This window comes from Gobio gobio (genome assembly GCF_949357685.1).
Source record: "Gobio gobio genome assembly, chromosome: 9".
Lineage (NCBI taxonomy): Eukaryota > Metazoa > Chordata > Actinopteri > Cypriniformes > Gobionidae > Gobio > Gobio gobio.
The window spans coordinates 45,467,735-45,487,251 of record NC_137115.1 but is presented as its reverse complement, the minus strand read 5'-3'; the positions used below and the strand labels follow the sequence as shown (position 1 = coordinate 45,487,251).

Below are 19,517 nucleotides of genomic sequence, written 5' to 3'. Positions count from 1 at the left end.
AATTCAGTTCACAAACAAAAAGCTGAAGTGAATTCCAGTTCCAAAGTGAATTTAGTTCACTAACACTAAGCTGAAGTGAATTCCAGTTCCAAAGTGGATTCAGTTCACTAACACTAAGCTGAAGTGAATTCCAGTTCCAAAGTGGATTCAGTTCACTAACACTAAGCTGAAGTGAATTCCAGTTCCAAAGTGGATTCAGTTCACTAACACTAAGCTGAAGTGAATTCCAGTTCCAAAGTGGATTCAGTTCACTAACACTAAGCTGAAGTGAATTCCAGTTCCAAAGTGGATTCAGTTCACTAACACTAAACTAAAGTGAATTCCAGTTCCAAAGTGTATTCAGTTCACTAACACTAAAATGAAGTGAATTTCAGTTCAAAGTGAATTCAGTTCACTAACAAAAAGCTGAAGTGAATTCCAGTTCCAAAGTGTATTCAGTTCACTAACATTAAGCTAAAGTGAACTTCAGTTGTAAAGTGGATTAAGTTCACTAACACTAAAATGAAGTGAATTTCAGTTCAAAGTGAATTCAGTTCACTAACAAAAAGCTGAAGTGAATTCCAGTTCCAAAGTGGATTCAGTTCACTAACACTAAGCTAAAGTGAATTCCAGTTCCAAAGTGGATTCCGTTCATTAACACTGACAGAGGGTCCATAATTCCATACTCTCATCTACCCACACACTCTTACCTCTGTGTATTCTTTGAAGCTCTTGTTAGCTTCAGACAGACTCTCTCTGGCCTCCCTGCTGCCTGGCGAGGCATTGTAAGCCTTCACCATCTTATCGGCTCCGTCTCTTAGTCTGCGCTGCATGCAGTAGGCTTCATAGAGCTCGTCAATCTGCAGTAACACACACACAAAGCGTTTATTATAATCAATCAATGAAATACATTATGAGAAATATTGATGTCAGTGTTCAGAACAAATGTCTTCAATAGCATTTCCTGCTGAAAAATCCATCTTGAGCTGTGTACTGAAACATGGTAGCTGGTTTCTAGATGGTCATTAGCTAGAAATCAATTCTTACCATCTTATAATTTTTTGCTCATCAAAATGTAGACATTTAAATATTTGGAAAAAAAATACTGAGTAAGAATTGTTTGCTTCTACCAGCGACAATCTAGCATGCCATAGCATGTTTAAAATGGTCAGGCTAAATTTTGGAACATGGTGACTGGTCAACCAAATAATGACCAGCTTAGACCAGCTAGGAATAACTACCCTGATCCAAAACACAGCTACTACCTAAGATGGATCTTTCAATAAAGTTCAGTATTTTTATGACTTAATGAGGTAGCCACAGCTTAAGTCTACATCCAGATGGTGACAATGAACCGATTTCACTGCATATGCGCACACATGCACAAACCACAGCATCTTCTTGTTAAAGCTTTTCTTGCCCAAGTACTTCCTGCTGGGCCTCATTGTCTCTAATATAAGTAATTTAGAGTTTATTGATCTATCCGCAACACCTTGAGCAGGTCTGCAAATGTGGAAGCCAGTAATGGAGACAGGAAACTGTTAAATCTCCTCATTATGTCAACTAAAATTTAGGCAGATGCTCGGAGTAAGATACATAATCATTACAAACAGTCATTTAGTAATTATTCACAGCACGAGTCCTGTAATTCAGAGATTAGAAAAAGAATGAGCTGTCTATTGTAAACCAGTATGAATGAATGAGAATCATGCAAACAGTAAGAAAGCTCCATTCACTGGAAGAATGTTTACCAGGAGAGGCATAGGATCATGACATTAAAAAGCAATACCCAACTGAGGAGAATCAGAGAAACACCAGTTTAAGCTGAGCCATGAAAACCAAGAATAAACGGGTATAAACTCTTATATGTGCACCATAATTAAAAGCAATAGAAAGGCTATAAAATAAGAAATGTTATGTACATTTGTGTGTTGGCATGCTTTAAAGCTTGAGTAAAGGAACGTCCTCAAAAGGGAAAAAAGTTAATAATTAAAAGTAAATAATGGATTTTTCTTTCTTGTAGGTATATGGATTGGGTTATGAATTAGAGTTAGTCTGTAGTAAGAATCAACTCTTGAACGGTAGTTTGTTGCCCTTCAGATTGCTAGGCAAAAGTGTGCATGTGGCAAGGCCAAGATGATGAACCAAATCGCCAGAAAGGCATAAGCAGCCATATCCAGCAGGTGTGGGGGAGCCTCATACTGGGAGTAAACGCATATACACACACAATGAGATAAACACGCAAGTCAAGAAACACAAACACACACAATTCCCAAGACTGAAGGCGAGAACAAGGGTTAAACTGTCTGCGGCCCTTAAAAGGTTTCCTGCAATAACCGAAAGAAGGACGAAGGAAAGACATAAAGTGGGAGAAGGAAAATTTTCCTCTCAGTGTGTCCATCTGGAGATGGTTAGGAACCGTCCAGTGAGCGTGTTCCAGCATACTGGCAGGGAGTCAGTGGGACAGTCATAAGTTTCACAGAGTTATGACAGCGCTTCTCTCGCTAATACACACTGCTATAAAAAACTGATAACAATGCGCCTTTTCATTCACATTTGTCACAGACCATAGCCAATACACGAATGCCACCCTCCCTACAAAGCATCTGAAAGTTTGTTGGGACTGTCGTTAGCAAAGCCATTTAATATTACGTTTTGTTGGCATTTTCTCACTTCACCCCTCCTCCATTAATATAGAGGTCCAACATATCTGAACCCAGCCAAAGCATGGAGACTCCCTACAGCGCCCTCTGCTCATAAAACACACACTAATCACACATGCATTGGGGCCGGGGAGGAAGAGGGCGATAGAGGAAGGGTTCTTCCTGTAGTGCAGCTGGCTTGGGTTAGTTTAGGCTGTTAGTTCAGACTCCAACAGGTCCAGTGGAGGGTTTAACCGCTCCCCAAACAAGCCAAGAATGCGAGCAGCCCCTGAAGCTGTCCTCTGCCTGTGACCCGTGTCCCCTGTGTGTGAGCATCCATGTGCGCGTACAGGGGGGAAAAATCTGTCTAAGAATGCGTCCTCAGTGAGGGGGAGGATTAGGCTTTACTATATCCTGTAGGTGACCATCTATCAGGAAAAAAAAGTCACTGTTTAGACACAGATGTACGTGCATGAATGCATGTGCACAGCCATACAGAGGCTGTTATCAGGGCCACGGGGCCATGCAAGAGTTGTCACTAACACAGAGACATTTGAACAAGAACAAGCCTGCTGAGCTACAACACACACGCAACTCTGTTTGACAAGAGTGCCACATCCTATTGTTTGCTCAGAAATAATTCCACGAAAGTATGATGAAAAATGTATATATGTATATGTAAATGTATGTATATATATATATACATACACACACACACACTCACCTAAAGGATTATTAGGAACACCATACTAATACTGTGTTTGACCCCCTTTCGCCTTCAGAACTGCCTTAATTCTACGTGGCATTGATTCAACAAGGTGCTGAAAGCATTCTTTAGAAATGTTGGCCCATATTGATAGGATAGCATCTTGCAGTTGATGGAGATTTGTGGGATGCACATCCAGGGCACGAAGCTCCTGTTCCACCACATCCCAAAGATGCTCTATTGGGGTGAGATCTGGTGACTGTGGGGGCCATTTTAGTTCAGTGAACTCATTGTCATGTACAAGAAACCAATTTGAAATGATTCGAGCTTTGTGACATGGTGCATTATCCTGCTGGAAGTAGTCATCAGAGGATGGGTACATGGTGGTCATAAAGGGATGGACATGGTCAGAAACAATGCTCAGGTAGGCCGTGGCATTTAAACGAAGCCCAATTGGCACTAAGGGGCCTAAAGTGTGCCAAGAAAACATCCCCCACACAATTACACCATCACCACCAGCCTGCACAGTGGTAACAAGTGGATCCATGTTCTCATTCAGTTTACGCCAAATTCTGACTCTACCATCTGAATGTCTCAACAGAAATCGAGACTCATCAGACCAAGCAACATTTTTCCAGTCTTCAACTGTCCAATTTTGGTGAGCTCGTGCAAATTGTAGCCTCTTATTTGTAGTGGAGATGAGTGGTACCCGGTGGGGTCTTCTGCTGTTGTAGCCCATCCGCCTCAAGGTTGTGCGTGTTGTGGCTTCACAAATGCTTTGCTGCATACCTCGGTTGTAACGAGTTGTTATTTCAGTCAAAGTTGCTCTTCTATCAGCTTGAATCAGTCGGCCCATCCTCCTCTGACCTCTAGCATCAACAAGGCATTTTTGCCCACAGGACTGCCGCATACTGGATGTTTTTCCATTTTCACACCATTCTTTGTAAACCCTAGAAATGGTTGTGCGTGAAAATCCCAGTAACTGAGCAGATTGTGAAATACTCAGACCGGCCCGTCTGGCACCAACAACCATGCCACGCTCAAAATTGCTTGAATCACCTTTCTTTCCCATTCTGACATTCAGTTTGGAGTTCAGGAGATTGTCTTGACCAGGACCACACCCCTAAATGCATTGAAGCAACTGCCATGTGATTGGTTGATTAGATAATTGCATTAATGAGAAATTGAACAGGTGTTCCTAATAATCCTTTAGGTGAGTGTATTTGAAAATGTAATTTATTTCTGTGATGGCAAAGCTGAATTTTCACCAGCCATTACTGCAGACTTCAGTGTCACATGATCTTTCAGAAATCATTCTATGATCTCAGAAACCAGTTAATTTAAATTTTAACAATATTTTACAGTATTACTGTTGTTACTGTATTTTTTGATCAAATAAATAAAGTATTGTTGAGAATAAGACTACTTTCAAAAACATTAAAACAAAACTTTTGAATGGTACTTTGACCAGTACTGTAAAATATATATATATATATATATAATGTTGATTTCATATTTATAGTACTTTTTTTAATTTTATTTAAATGTCTCAAAAAACGTTAGTTGGCATGTCTACATCTTCTTCAGTGCAGAAACTGATTTTTCTAATAAAGCCTGCTTTCAACAATTTCATGAATATTAGAGTTGTTTTGTTTATACCACCTGAATATTCATAACGTTTGCATAGCTCCTCTTTACAAATGATTTGCATTTCAGTTAAACGGCACGCTTACCTTACTGAGATGAAACTCCAGCCGCCTCATAAACCTCTCGATCACTTTCACTTGCTGAGAGAACAGAGAATAACATTTATGATGTTCAAACTATTATTAACAGGCATCAGCAAGCCAATAATATGAAACAAGAGTTTATATTGGTACTAGGCTACTTTGGGTGCAGTCTCTATCCCCAAACCAAAGTCAAATGAAAATAACCAAGCATCCACTCACCTTGTCAAGTTCATACAAAAAACCCTACAACAGAGAGAGATTACAAATCAGACATATTCAAATAAAAAAGACAGAAAAGTGTTCAGATTTAAATTGCTTTGTACCATGACACAATTTGAAAGTGCCGAAATGGCTTCACCTTTGAAAATAAATGGGTAAATTAAATTCTTACTTCTTTTTACGTTTAGACTTACCAAGCGAGAGTTTCTCTTAGACTCCTTCATTTGTCTATTCAGACTCTCCAGCTCCATCTGATGGACCTGCAGGTAGGATCTGTAAAAGTATGGGGCAGTATATAAGTACGAGTGTGCGCAAACTGATAACACACTGCTTTACGTGTTTAAAAGTGCAGTAAGCGATTTCTGAGAAACGCTGTTGAAAGAGAATCAGACCGAGCACCACAACACACTTGTAGCCAATCAGCAGTAGAGGGTGTGTCGACTCATGATGGGGGGCGAGAGAGAGTGAGCAAGATAGAGAGTTGAAGAAAGACTGTAGAAAGAGAGATGGCTGAGAGACATTACTAAAGAGAAAAGGTCAGAGGAATATCACTGGAAAAAGAAGTGTTATGATAATGCAAGAGCTTTAGGACCCGCGTTAATATTAGAAAAGCTTAAAAACAGACGCAGAGGTTATGTTGTTTCTGCTCCATATGCAGGTAACATTTGTTTTTCTATGTTTCACAGAAGATATGCTGTTGCTGTAATGTTAGCTAGAGTAACAGGACAGTTTTGTGTGTCATTGTTTGTCTGGAGCTGCTTTGCTGCTGGCGGCTAACAATGAACTCTTGATTGTATATATTGTACTGTATGTTCTTTTTTGTCCTGTCTTGTCATTCGTCATCTTCGCTTTATTTTGCTGCGCTTCAGCTACGATAAAGAGACAACCACTCTTGCATTGTGTGTTCATGCATTTTAAGGGCGTGTGTTTGTTTGGGTTGATTTCAAATATCAAGTGTTTCTCAGAAATGCAGAAAAGTGTGTGTGTGTGTGTGTGTGTGTGTGTGTGTGTGTGTGTGTGTACATACTGCAGTCCTCTCTTTAGGGCCTCGTACACCTCGTCCAGCCTCTCAGGCTGGGGCACCTTTGGGGGAGGTGATTTAGTAGAGAGCGTGAACATCCTGCTTGCTCTGGAGGGAGTCTTCCTCACGCACGCAGGTGTGCTGAACACAGAAAGGTTCCTAGGACACATATCAGGTACATAAAGCTTAAGTATACATTTATAATGTTTAAGGTAATTTTTTTGATAGTTAAACACTTTGCCTAACTCTGGTTTAATGTGAAGAGTCAAGTACAACAGTAATGGCTTTTTCCCGAAAAACATTTAGCTTTTTGCCCCTACTCAAAAAATATTTATTTTTGTCATTTTTAAAATAATATATTAAAATATGTTAATATAAAACAACACATTAATAAAATATATTCATATAAAATAATGTATTAAAGGGTTAGTTCACCCAAAAATGAAAATTCTGTCATTAATTCATGTCGTTCGACACCCGTAAGACCTTTGTTCATCTTCGGAACACAAATTAAAGGGATAGTTCACCCAAAAATGAAAATTCTATAATTTACTCACCCTCAAGTTGTTCCAAACCTGTATGAGTTTCTTTGTTCTGCTGAACACAAAAGAAGATATTTTGAAGAATGTTTGTAACCAAGCAGATAGAGCAACCATTGACTACCATAGTAGGGGGGAAAAATACTATGGTAGTCAATGGTTGCTCTATTTGCTTTGTTACAAACATTCTTCAAAATATCTTCTTTTGTGTTCAGCAGAACAAAGAAACTCATATAGGTTTGGAACAACTTGAGGGTGAGTAGATGATGAAAGAATTTTCATTTTTGGGTGAACTATCCCTTTGAGATATTTTTGTTGAAATCCGATGGCTCAGAAAGGCCTCCATTGGCAGCAATGTAATTTGCACTCATAAGACCTATAAAAGGTACTAAAGACATCGTTACAAAGTCCATCTCACTACAGTGGTTCTACAATCATTTTATGACGCGACGAGAATAGTTTTTGTGCGCAAAAAAAAAAATCTAAATAACAACTTTATTCAACAAGTTCTTTTCTTCCGCCTGGGCCTTTGACGTGAACTCACGAAGCACCACGACGCATGCGCGAGAATATGACTTTCATTTCGTGGCTTTGGTAAGGCACTTTTACGTGCACTTGTTCGTTTCTCATGGTGCGGGCATCCAGGAAATGCACACTTTAGCCCCATTTTGACCAGTACGCCAAGACCTAAAGCACGATCAATGTAGAATTCAACAGCTTAGATACGGCGCGTCTTCCTCTGCTTGTAAACAAAGCTCCTCGCTTCCGGGTCATGTGTCAGAACGCCGGCTCTACGTGATATTCTCGCTCATGCGTCGTGGTGCTTTGTGAGTTCACGTCAAAGGCCCAGGCGGAAGACAAGAACTTGTTGAATAAAGTCGTTATTTTGTTGTTTTTTTTGCACACAAAAACTATTCTCTTCACTTCATAAAATTATTTTAGAACCACTGTAGTGAGATGGACTTTGTAACGACGTCTTTAGTACCTTTTATGGGTCTTGAGAGAGGAAATGTCATTGCTGCCAATGGAGGCCTTTCTGAGCCATCGGATTTCAACAAAAATATCTTCATTTGTGTTCCGAAGATGAACAAAGGTCTTACGGGTGTCGAACGGCATGAGGGTAAGTAATTAATGACAGAATTTTCATCTTTGGGTGAACTAACCCTTTAATAATAGCTGGAATTTATACAATTTATATTAATCAACATAAAAGCTATTCTTATTTTATCATTCAGAATTCGCAACTACAATGTTAAAAACATCACAGGAAACCAAACAGTTGAGTCAGCTTCTGAGTCTACTGAGTCTGTTTGTCCGACCAATGGCACAGGAAGTGTTTGAATGTAGAAAAGTATTATGGTCAACCAGGGAAACAAACAATCTCTTATTTAAATCAATAGTGCTTTAGAACAACACTCATGCTGATCGATTCAAGCAGCAATTGCTCTTCCAAGATGAAAGACAGCTCAAAAAAAGGAGAGAAAGACTGATGTGTCTTGATACAATTTGCTCCAGTAAAGCTGTATGAGGATACAGCAACAATAGACAAATAGACTGTAGAACTAAAAGAAGTCACAGTAACAAAAAGAGTGAATGAAGGGGAAATCTGTCATTTATTCATAGTAGTGCATTATTTGACATTTTTCCTCCATTTAACTGTGAACTGTTTCTGTCTTTTATACTTCTGTTCATTGTGTCTGGATCTCTTGCTCGGTGTTCCTCCATTTTGTCCTGATAGTGGTCGTCTTTAATGTTTTATGCGTTCTCTGTCTCTGCTCTATTTCAACAGCAGGGGTTGAAGAGTGCTACACATGCTTTTGAATCAAATGACATCAACCAGAAGAGTCATCGCTCAAGAGCCACTCTGCTCCTCTGAAAAATTAACATGTTGCCAAATGCTTACCTCTACAACATGGCACACACATACACCTGAACAGAAAACCTGCTTATTTTAATAAACGGATAAAGAGACAAAATATTCAACCACAGATAAAAGTGTGGAGTGTATAAAATCAACTGGCTACAAGATTGACACAGGTTTCTCACAAAAATCTGTCCCGTTTTGTTGGACTGAACCAATAACAAATGTCCATGCTTTCCTGCTGCCTGCATCCATTAGGAAATGTATGTTGGTTCCACAGGACGTCCTGTCAGCTGTGACTTCCCTTTAAAGATATTGAATGCCTTTGGTCATAACCGAAAGGGCTAATGTTACACATTGAGTATGCTTGCTCCAAGTTAACCATTTGTGTTTTGGGTATGCATGGCTAGAGCTGGGTGACATAAGAAAATTATAATAATATTAGTGATATTTATATATTTAATATTTGTATCTAAAAATAATACCAAAAATTATAATTAGCTTTGACATGTATATAATTATACATGCTTAAAAAATACATTTAAATGTATGAACTCAAATTGTGTATATATTAAATGATTTGTATTTATATGAAAGCATGGACATTTGTTATATAACAAAAATAAAGGTTTACTAGCAATATTTTAATGTAACATTTGAATGCATTTATAAATGTATATAATTGAAATACTTGCCTACATTTTAACACATGTGATGATGCAAACAAATCTCTGAATCATCCTCAAACTCACTAAACCTAATGCTGTTTTTGCTATTGAAGTATAAATCATAGACACTATTAAACATTTAAACATGCCATCTATCATAATGCTCTCATACTTGCAAGTCACGAGAAAAGAATGGATTGCCAAAACAGTCTACTGATGGTCTTTAGGAAATTTTATGGCCAGATAAAAAGTGCATTAAAATCATCACTTGCTGAATTGCTGAATGTTAGGGTTAGGGTTATAGACATTATCAATATAACATGAATATTTGATATATCACCCATCCCGAATGCATGCTTGAGAACACTGCTTCTGTTTATCATTTTAAAGTATGCCTTATTTGAGTGTGCATGTGCTCGTGTACAGTAACACTGACCTGTAGGACTTGTCGTAGGAGTTGACTCCGGCGAAGGACTGGCTCCTAGTGATGGATCTGGCGACGACCCTCCGCGAGGGGCGCACAGAAAGGGACATGGTGGATACAGCTTTGGAGGGACTCCCTGCAGACAAACAGAAATATAGGTCAAAAGCTTAATGGGAGGCATAACGAAACCTACAGGTGAATCAGTCACTGAATACAACAGGACATCATTTCTAAACGAAAGTCTTTTCTAGAGGAGCTGTCTTTGAAGTTGCGATTAAATGCAATTGTTTAATATTAAGGCAATAAAATCTCATCATAAGCCTTTGGTGCAGTGTCCCTCAGGCCCTGAATGAATCAGTGCTTAATTTATTTAGGATATTGCGGCTCTCTAAGGACTTTCTGACCTCTCAAGATAAAAGCATTTTAGATTAAAATGACTGTATTTCCAGGAAACTCTGTCAGTGTTTACATATTGAGTCTTGAGGAAAATCCTTGACTCATTTGAGTTTCGTAACTCAAATTTCTTGTGTACCTTCCATCGTGCATCTCAAACAATTTTTATAACACAATGAAAAGACAATTAGTTGACATTATGCAACTAAAATTAAGAAAAGCAAGTGATTCCAACCTAAACAAGCGATGTTTCTCATGAAACACCCAAACCGATTTTACAAATGCATGCTCGTCCTTTAAAAAAAAAAAAATGCCACAGAAATGAAATGCGCCATCAACAAAAAAAGATGTTCAGTTCCTCTTAGTATATCTGTTCCTTTTAAAAATCAACATGAAAAGCCATTCTCAACCAGATGAGATAAATGAAAACAAGTATTTCTAAATGACAGAGACATTGAACGAGAACAACAACAAAAGGTTGATGATTTTATCCATCAGGAATTTAATGTGGATCATAAAAAGCAGCACAGCTAGATAGGCGGTGCGATGAGACGAGTTGAAAAATAAGAGTGCTGGTGACATCATCTGAAAAGGCATTTCAAAGACAATACAGCTAATTACATTTTGAAGAAAGATTACAAAGACAAGGTTTATTCCTTATTTAAATTAATGTTGACCAAAGAATAGTTCAATAAGACCAGAAACAAGTATCAAGAGACTATATAGGGTCCATTTTGATTTTAAATTGGATTTAAAGGTGCAGTGTGTAATATTTATGAGGATCTATTGACGGAAATGCAATATAATATACATAACTATGTTTTCAGTGGTGTATAAAGACCTTACATAATGAACCGTTATGTTTTATTACCTTAGAATGAGCCATTTCTATCTACATACACCGCAGGTCCCCTTACTGTGAAGTCATCATTTAGCGCCGCCATGTTTCTACAGTAGCTTTAAACGGACAAACTACTCTACAGAGCGCTAGCTACTCTCTGCTGTCTTAGATGACATCTTTGTCCTGTGTCGGACACTGTAGCTTCTACAGCTCTGGAAAAAATTAAGAGACCACTTAACATTGAGAAATCAATTGTTGTCCATACAAGGGAAGTCAATGGTAACCAAAACCGATTACTAACATTTTTCAAAATATCATATTTTGTGTTCTGCAGAAGAAAGTCAAACAGTAAATAATGACAGAATTCTCATTTTTGGGTGGACTATCCCTTAAAAGTTTAAAATAGACCATCCTGACTAATGCTAATCATAAATCATGGGCAGAAAATGTCCAGGAAATATGTTCCCTTAAAACTAAACAGATTACATTGTAAAACTTTATTTTAAGGTGATGTAGTTACACGTTACTACACGTACTTAGTATTGTAAATACAAATTATGCATAATTACAAGTAGGGATGGAACGATTGACGGTTTCACGATAAAATGTACTGACGGTTAGTAATATCGTTTAAAATTGAATTATCATTAAAACCGCGTGTGATTATCACGATTTTGAAAACTTGTGGTGAATCCTGTCCAGTAAGGTGCGGGCGTAGCGTGCAATGCTGTTTTTTAAATGAGAACAAATGACAGATGGCAGTGACAGAGCCGGGAGATTGTTCAGCCTTCTAAAAGGACCAAATCTGAGGTGTGGTCATAGTTTGGCTTTTACAATAGTCCTGAGGGAAACTTAATCGAAGATGGTCACCCTGTCTGCAGAACATGCCAGAAGAAAGTCGCTGTAATAGGAGGAAACACTTCAAAACTACGAGCAAGGCAAGTGGACTTTGACCTCAATACCAAAACTACGTCTGGGATATAACGTGAAGCTTGAGCTAAAGACGAACGAACAAGTTCAGACAAGTCTAGGGTGATATTTAAGGGATAATAATCAAGACTCGCCATTTGCGGGTGTATGTTATTTCGGCTGTGGCGTGTGACACAGTCACTCACACTCGCCACTTTGGCGGTTGAACTTATTATAGTCTTCTCAAAAGCCATCTGTTTTAATAGCGTTGCGCATTATAACCAATCCCACGTGTTTCTGTTGAGTTTATGAATGCAATGTCTAATAAGCAGAGGCAGAGTTTTGTTCAGAGCGCGCTCTCACTCACTGAAATCTGCACTCAAAGCAGAGATGAACGTGCGATGTATGCAGGAGATTCATTCGTCATACAGTGGTTGACTGTTTTTGTTTTATTTCAGCAGCGAAAATAGTTTCAAACAAACACAGCAGAACAACAGCGCATCTGATATGACTGGCATAAAGTTGGCTTGATGTTCGATATTCACGAATTTAGGGACTATCTATAAAGTTACATTAGCCTGGATGCCAGCCGAACTTAGCCCCGCCCACAACATTTTTACTCGGGCAGTTCGGTCTGGACTTGATCCATAGAGAAGTAATTATGCCCGAACAGAAATTGTTCGGACCAATGAAATTGTCAGGGCGGGCTTTAGACGATGATGGACAGATGATCAACATTAACGTAATCATCCACGTCATCAAAGGCGCTTGGGTTGAGTTTGTTCTAATCCTAAATGGAGAACTTGTTCGTATATGCATTCGCCTTTACTATTTCTCTCAGAAATGATGATCGTGTTGGTAAGTACTCTGTGTATCCTTAAATGATTTTTTTACAACACCGGCAAAGATCGTTTACACTCATCTTTTTCTTCTAACGTTAGGCTACTTATTCCAGCGTGCGTGCAGGTACAGGGTTGCCAAGTTTTTACAACAAAACCCGCCCAATTGCTAACGTTCCTCAAAACTAGCCAAAAACAAGCCCAATAGCTTTCCAGGGGGGGGTTCTCCGGGAAAAAAAGCATTTGGGGGGTAAAATATGTGTTATTTTGGCAGGGCTGGCAGCTAAAAATCGCATTCCTGGGTCTGTATGTCACATAATTGGGGTCGCTTCAACCCGCGGACATGGCAACCCAGTGCAGTTGAGTTCTGTTGACATTTGATAACTAACGTCATGCGTCGCTCCGTTGCTCTGATTGGTTGTAGGTCTATCCAATTGAGGTCTTTCCTGGTTCGGTTGAAACACGCCCCATAATCACAGCCCAACGGAGCGGCATCAGACTCATATTCTGACTAGAATTGAGTATGACGACGTCAGGCTAAAGTTACATACAACATTGGTAAACATGTTTCTAACTTCAATAGCATTTGAAGAGAATGACTTACAGTCATAAAACTGACTGTAAAGTGTTCATCTAGGTGTCAGGTATTATGCACACCATTTGGAATTTTGATATTTAATAAAATAAACTGTCAAATCATATGAAAATATGGATGTGCATTACTTCACTAGGATACTGTTTGGGCTCTTACACAAAATAAGCTAGATTTAAATGCGTCATAGCTGATAGAACACTGATGAGAATATTGCTGTAGGATATATTTACAGAGATAATATTAGAGATTATATTTACACCAAATTATTATTATTTATGCGTTGCTATTGACCACGGCCATTATAAGGAAGGAAATGCCACAGAATAGAATCTTGCTTAAAAAAGTGCATAGAGCTGCTTGATTTATTTGTTGTTTGTTCATTTTCAAATATAAAACTTCTTGAAATATTTTAAGCATGTGCATCTGTTCTTTTTCATACCGTTTCGTCCGTAACTAACTCTAAAACCAAACCCCTGCTCTATAGTAAGTACATGTAGTTGATTAATATTACTCAGTACTTATTTCAGTAAGTACAATGTAACTAAGTCACCCTAAAATAAAGTGTAACTGATTACATAGATCTCTATGTTGCCAATATGCATGCTACTTTCATTTCTGTGAATCATTTCAATAATTAATTGGCATATTCGCTCTAAATTGATAATAGCTATACATGTTTTAGCTATAACACCCAACCCTGACTGAGAGACATGCTGGAAAGCAGAGAGAGAAAGAAAAACGAATCATGCTCTTAAAGGGTTAGTTCACCCAAAAATGAAAATTCTGTCATTAATTACTCACCCTCATGTTGTTTGACACCCGTAAGACCTCCGTTCATATTCGGAACACAAATGAAGATATTTTTGTTGAAAGCTGATGGCTGAGAAAGGCTTCAGATAGGCCTCCATTGGCATTCAGTACATTTACACTCCCAAGACGCATAAAAGGCACTTAAAACGTTACAAAGTCCATCTCACCACAGTGACTCTACAATAATTTTATGATGCGACGACAATAGTTTTTGTGCGCAAAAAAAAAAATCTAAATAACACCTTTATCCAACTTTTTCTTGTCTTCCGTGTGTGCCTCCACGACGCATGCGCGAGAATTTAGATTTTTTTTTTGCGCACAAAAACTATTGTCGTCGCATCGTAAAATGATTGTAGAGCCACTGTGGTGAGATGGACTTTGTAACGACGTTTTAAGTGCCTTTTATGCGTCTTGGGAGTGTAAATGTACTGAATGCCAATGGAGGCCTATCTGAAGCCTTTCTCAGCCATCAGCTTTCAACAAAAATATCTTCATTTGTGTTCCGAATATGAACGGAGGTCTTACGGGTGTCAAACGACATGAGGGTGAGTAATTAATGACAGAATTTTCATTTTTGGGTGAACTAACCCTTTAAGCATAGAAAAGTTTCTAGATTAGCCATTCGTGGAGTTCCTTGTATATAATCAGTGAAGTCTCATATCATTGACCCTGCCATGGCCTATCAGACATCACCGCCATAAAAACACTCCGTGGACAAAACGTGGGAGGACAGTGCAGTCAAGATTACACTTAACACCACACCAATCATTGAGGATTTTAGCCAGGACAGGAACCATGTGGACCCACTCAGCCCACAGTTGGGACAATGAGCAAGAAACATGACAGGAAAGATGCAAAAGCACACAGAAAAGACACCTAGACCAAAGATACACCAACATAGATTGACAAAGGTAGACTGCTAGTGCAAACAAATTAGTCAGGTTTATCTCTATCAGAAGTCTGAAGTTATCAGCCTAACGGAAAGTCAGTAGCATGTTACGTGAACAAAGAACAACTCGTGCAGTTCACCAAAAAGACCACTTATTCAGCACAAAACAGTGTTATGTAACTGCAGCAGCTTCCCCGTGGCTCTGTGAGTGCAGGTCAAATGCTAGTTTTTTTAAATTGATTTAAGATATAATCTTTCCAGAGAAGAGCAAGAGGAAAGAAACAGGCCTTGAAGTCACATTAGAGAAAGTCTGAGGTGTGAGCCAGCGTATCTGAGCCCGTGAGATCATTTAAGCTATTACGTCAACACAAGTGCGTTTTAGTCACCATAATGACCCTGCCTGGGACAGTCAGCACACGAGTTTTAGTCAACAAAGATGTGCAGTGCCTTGGATACAGCAATGCATCACTGAATTGAGGAAGGAAGCTAGAGTTTATTTTAAACCCAAAGTACTTCTACAAGGAAACAACCCAAGCTTAACTTTTCCACTTTATGAAGATCTTCAGCTTGACATGCCTCACTCTGCACTAATGAGGACCCTAAAGCCCACCTGTGACTCTCTGGACTGACTAAAGTATTTCAGCTATGTGCAATTCATTCAGAGGCCACCAGAGTTGCTGAAGGGAGAATTCTTTGCACTGTGCCCAGCAAGAGAGCGTCATGGCTGGGGTACAGAGACATGTTCTGCCCTCCGGCCTAAAACCTCCACAGAGAGGAAAACTCCAGATCATCTCGCTGGGAAAAAGCATTAAGGCCTGGATTCTGGTTTTTAAGAGAGCTCTGATGGCTTTGTTCATTGGGGAAACTGAATATAAAAGTGGGCTTTGCACTCCGTAGTTTTAATACAACATTTGTCTTCTCTGAATTACAATGTTAAATGCTTTATGAAGTAAATTATTAACTCAATTAGCAAGCCAACTACAACAAATGGGTTTTCTGAGCAAAGTAAGGATGTAAATATTTCAAAGGCATTTCAGATTTGAATTATTCAAGGTTTCTTTGTATGTCTGGTGATCAGTGAAGAGTGTAAACACAGTGAGGTCTGTTGTAGCTGATGGGAAATAAAGACCTTCGTGCTTCCAAGCGTGGAGGAGGGGAAACGGTTTAACACTGAGGGAAGTGGAATTTTTTCATTTCCCGCAGGATATTCAACCGTCTGATAGAGAGAGGAAAGAAAAATAACATCTGCAGCTTCCTATTAGTACAGATAACCCCTATATTTCTCTATTTATTTCTATACTTCTCTTGCTGAGATAACACAATTCATTCAGGGGTGCCCAATCCTGTTCCTGGAGGTATACTGTTAGTGAACATCCCGATGCTGCCCACACTGATGAGAGTGATTTAGATTAATATGTAAATGTGCGCTGCGTGCTTTCCCTTCAGTAACAAAATAAACAGCGGTGAGAAAACAGTTAAGAAAGCATCTGATCATAATGATGTGGACATGTTTGCACAAGCTCTGAAATTTGGAACTCCAGTCAAGTCACGTCACGTTTATTTATATAGCAAAATATTGCTTCAAAGCAGCAGCTTTACAGTATTAAACAAAAACAAAAAACAGTGTCAGTGTTGCTTTTGATTATAATTATAACTTCACTTTCCATTAGCGGCTCTTCAATGTGTTCATGTTTTTACATCCGACCTTGATGAACAGCACATAAAAAAAATCTGAACATTTCATTTTTACATCTTACATAATCGTCATAAACCAAGTACGAAGGTGTTTACAAGTTGGAGCTGCTAGTAAGCTGTTTCGAACTCTTGAAACAAACTCCAAACGAACTTCGTTTTGGCCTGATTTTGCACGAAAGGACAATGTTAGTAGGGATGTGCAAGACTAGTCAACAAGTCGATTAAGGGACATGGCTGCTGCTAGTTGACTTGGAAATACTAGTCATTTTTGCATATGTAATGTTTTGCTTTATATTTTTAGAAAAATGCTAGGTTTAAATTACCGTCATGTAATGCTCAATTTTAAAGGGGTGATGAATAGAGAAATCGACTTTCCTTTGAGCCTTTGGTATAAAAGTTCATTGTGATATAAGAATACCTGTAAGTTTCGGAGCTGAAAACTTCCTTGTTAGTCAAAGAAAAGTTTTTATTGACACCAGGCCCAGAAAATGCTCGATCTCAGAATATGTCCACCCTTGACGTCATCGTATGCTGAAGCGCCGCCTCAAGACTTGTGGAGCTAAACGGATCGCATTACCGAGCAATAAACATGCTGGTTCCAGCTCACGTGCGTAAGACATTGTGCATTTGTTCGCTTCGTTTCACCGCAGAATCGTTTGTTGGCTCTTGTATTTTTTAAAAAGATGACTTAAGCCATACCAAATAAAGGCTTTTTAATTAATTCATTCTCCTCTTTTTACGTCTGACTGAGTGCCTGGGACCTGCCTTTTTTTTGTGTCATTGGATTTTTCCCTACCCCAAGAGCACCTATTATGGACTATTTAACTCTACCTGAGCGCTAGGGCTGTGCTCAAAATATCGATACAACGATACATCGTCATGAACTCCTGAAGATGCGCTTATCGATACAGCAGCTGCCGTATCGATATTGTGTGCTTTTGAATGTAACCAATTGTAGTAAACGTTGTTTGTACGGGAAGGAGGAGGCGGGAACCGGCGGACAATCAAAAGAACTTTTAATAAATAAACACAAAATAATAATGGTGGCGACAGCCCCTCGCGGTCGACTGCCGCCTACATACAAATAAACACAAAATGAAAATAATAAGCTGCAGCCCCTCACGGTCGACTGCAGCGGATAACACAACTACAATAAAACATAACACAAAATCCAGGCCTGGTCCTCTCTCGTCCCTCACTGTCGTCGCTCCTCCTTTATAGTCCCTCACTCCTCCGCGAGGGCCGAGATCGCTGCGGCGCGCAGCTGGCGCTCATCCTCCCTGATGAGCGCCGCCGCGTCCCGCCCTCACGGTCCCTCGGCCTCGCTGTTCGCCACACCAATTATCACGTGAGTCAAGTGGTGCCAATTTTAACAACTCGAGCAGCAGTGCAAGACATTCAAAAATGGATAAGAGGATTTTAAGTTGTTACAGTTTTTGCAGCACGCCTCCCATCCATTAAATCTTTGTGCTTTGTTACTATTGATATGAAATAAAGTCTCAGATTTCAAATTACGTCAATTTTATTCCGAAATCTAAAAACATGAATTAGTTTAGGCGCTAGGTGCGAGATCGCTCTGGCGCAGCTCAGCTCATGAGAAGCGGCAGGCGGCAGCGCGCTGCGCATGTGAACTGATCTTCTCCTCCGGCTAATACCAGATACAGCCCGAAATAAACATGAATGTGCACTTGAAAGTCTGTTAAGAGATAGAGTAAAACTTACCGAAATCCATATCATGTCTCATGTGATCACTCAATTTGTGTTTCAAAGCGGAAAGACATCAGGGGCCTGTACCATGATGGTAGTTTAACAAACTCAGGGTTACAGGATTAGTTTTGAGTTGACAAAACCAAACCAATCTATTCAGGCTTTGTTGGTCCCATGATGCTGATCATCAACTTTCTCTGTCAACTCAGGCTTTGATCCTGAGTTTAGTAGTTTAGCTGTGACATCAGCAGTGAACAGCCAATCACATGCTGTGGATCAGTGAAACTGAGATTCACTTCTCACGAGAGAAGCAGTGTGATTAACTTCACTCTTCTGCAGAATATACATGATTGAAAAATATTAAGAATTGAAACAAATTTACACAGAAGAAAAGAGCTGTCGAGGACAGCTTTAAGAAAAATCTTATACGTCAATGCAAGTAAAAGTTATGAAGTTAGTTTAGTTGATATATAGAGAGAATTGAACATTTATGCTCACATGTAATTTTTTATAGATTTAGTTATTGAATTTAAAGCTTATTTGTATGACCTTTATATATGCTATTTATTTTAATATTAACAAAATGCATATTAATGATTGATTTACTAAAATTATACATGTGTAATTGATTAAGGGTATAATAATTACATAAATTATTTTTAAATAATTCAAAATTATTATTATTATAAATAAGCATTGTTAAAAGCCAGAGGCTTAAGTCTTTAATAGCCATTTGCTATGTAGTGACCTTTAATTTGGAGAAGAAAAAGGGGGAGTGACTTTATTGCATCAGATATGTGTCACTTTGCTCACAGCTGATTGGTCCAATTTCAGTTTGAGATCTCTTATCCAGAACATAACCTGCCCTGGAGCAGGTTAGCTGTGGAGGGTAAGTTACTATGGAGATGAACACAGCTAAAAGCCAAACCACTTTAATGGTACCTTAAACCCAGAATTGGCACAAACTAAGCTTAAACATATCTGGATAGCCAGCTAAACCGGCTTCATGGTATAGGCCCCAGTAAATTAGCTTGTAAACAATGTCACATA

At 38.9% G+C, this 19,517-nt stretch overlaps 1 protein-coding gene across 6 annotated transcripts in view; it reads right to left on the bottom strand.

The window, feature by feature from the left end:
* The window catches only part of ripor1 (RHO family interacting cell polarization regulator 1), a 104,236-nt gene that overhangs the window by 26,587 nt on the left and 58,132 nt on the right, over positions 1–19,517 (bottom strand). For all 6 annotated transcript variants that reach the window (XM_079825166.1, XM_079825163.1, XM_079825162.1 and 3 more), the window contains exons 2-7: positions 9,802–9,925; positions 6,304–6,456; positions 5,471–5,549; positions 5,277–5,300; positions 5,061–5,114; positions 690–839 (exon numbers count right to left, since the gene is read on the bottom strand). In XM_079825166.1, coding sequence (XP_079681292.1) covers positions 690–839; positions 5,061–5,114; positions 5,277–5,300; positions 5,471–5,549; positions 6,304–6,456; positions 9,802–9,899 — 558 coding nt within the window. In that variant the 5' untranslated portion in view covers positions 9,900–9,925. The remainder of the gene's footprint in view (positions 1–689; positions 840–5,060; positions 5,115–5,276; positions 5,301–5,470; positions 5,550–6,303; positions 6,457–9,801; positions 9,926–19,517) is intronic.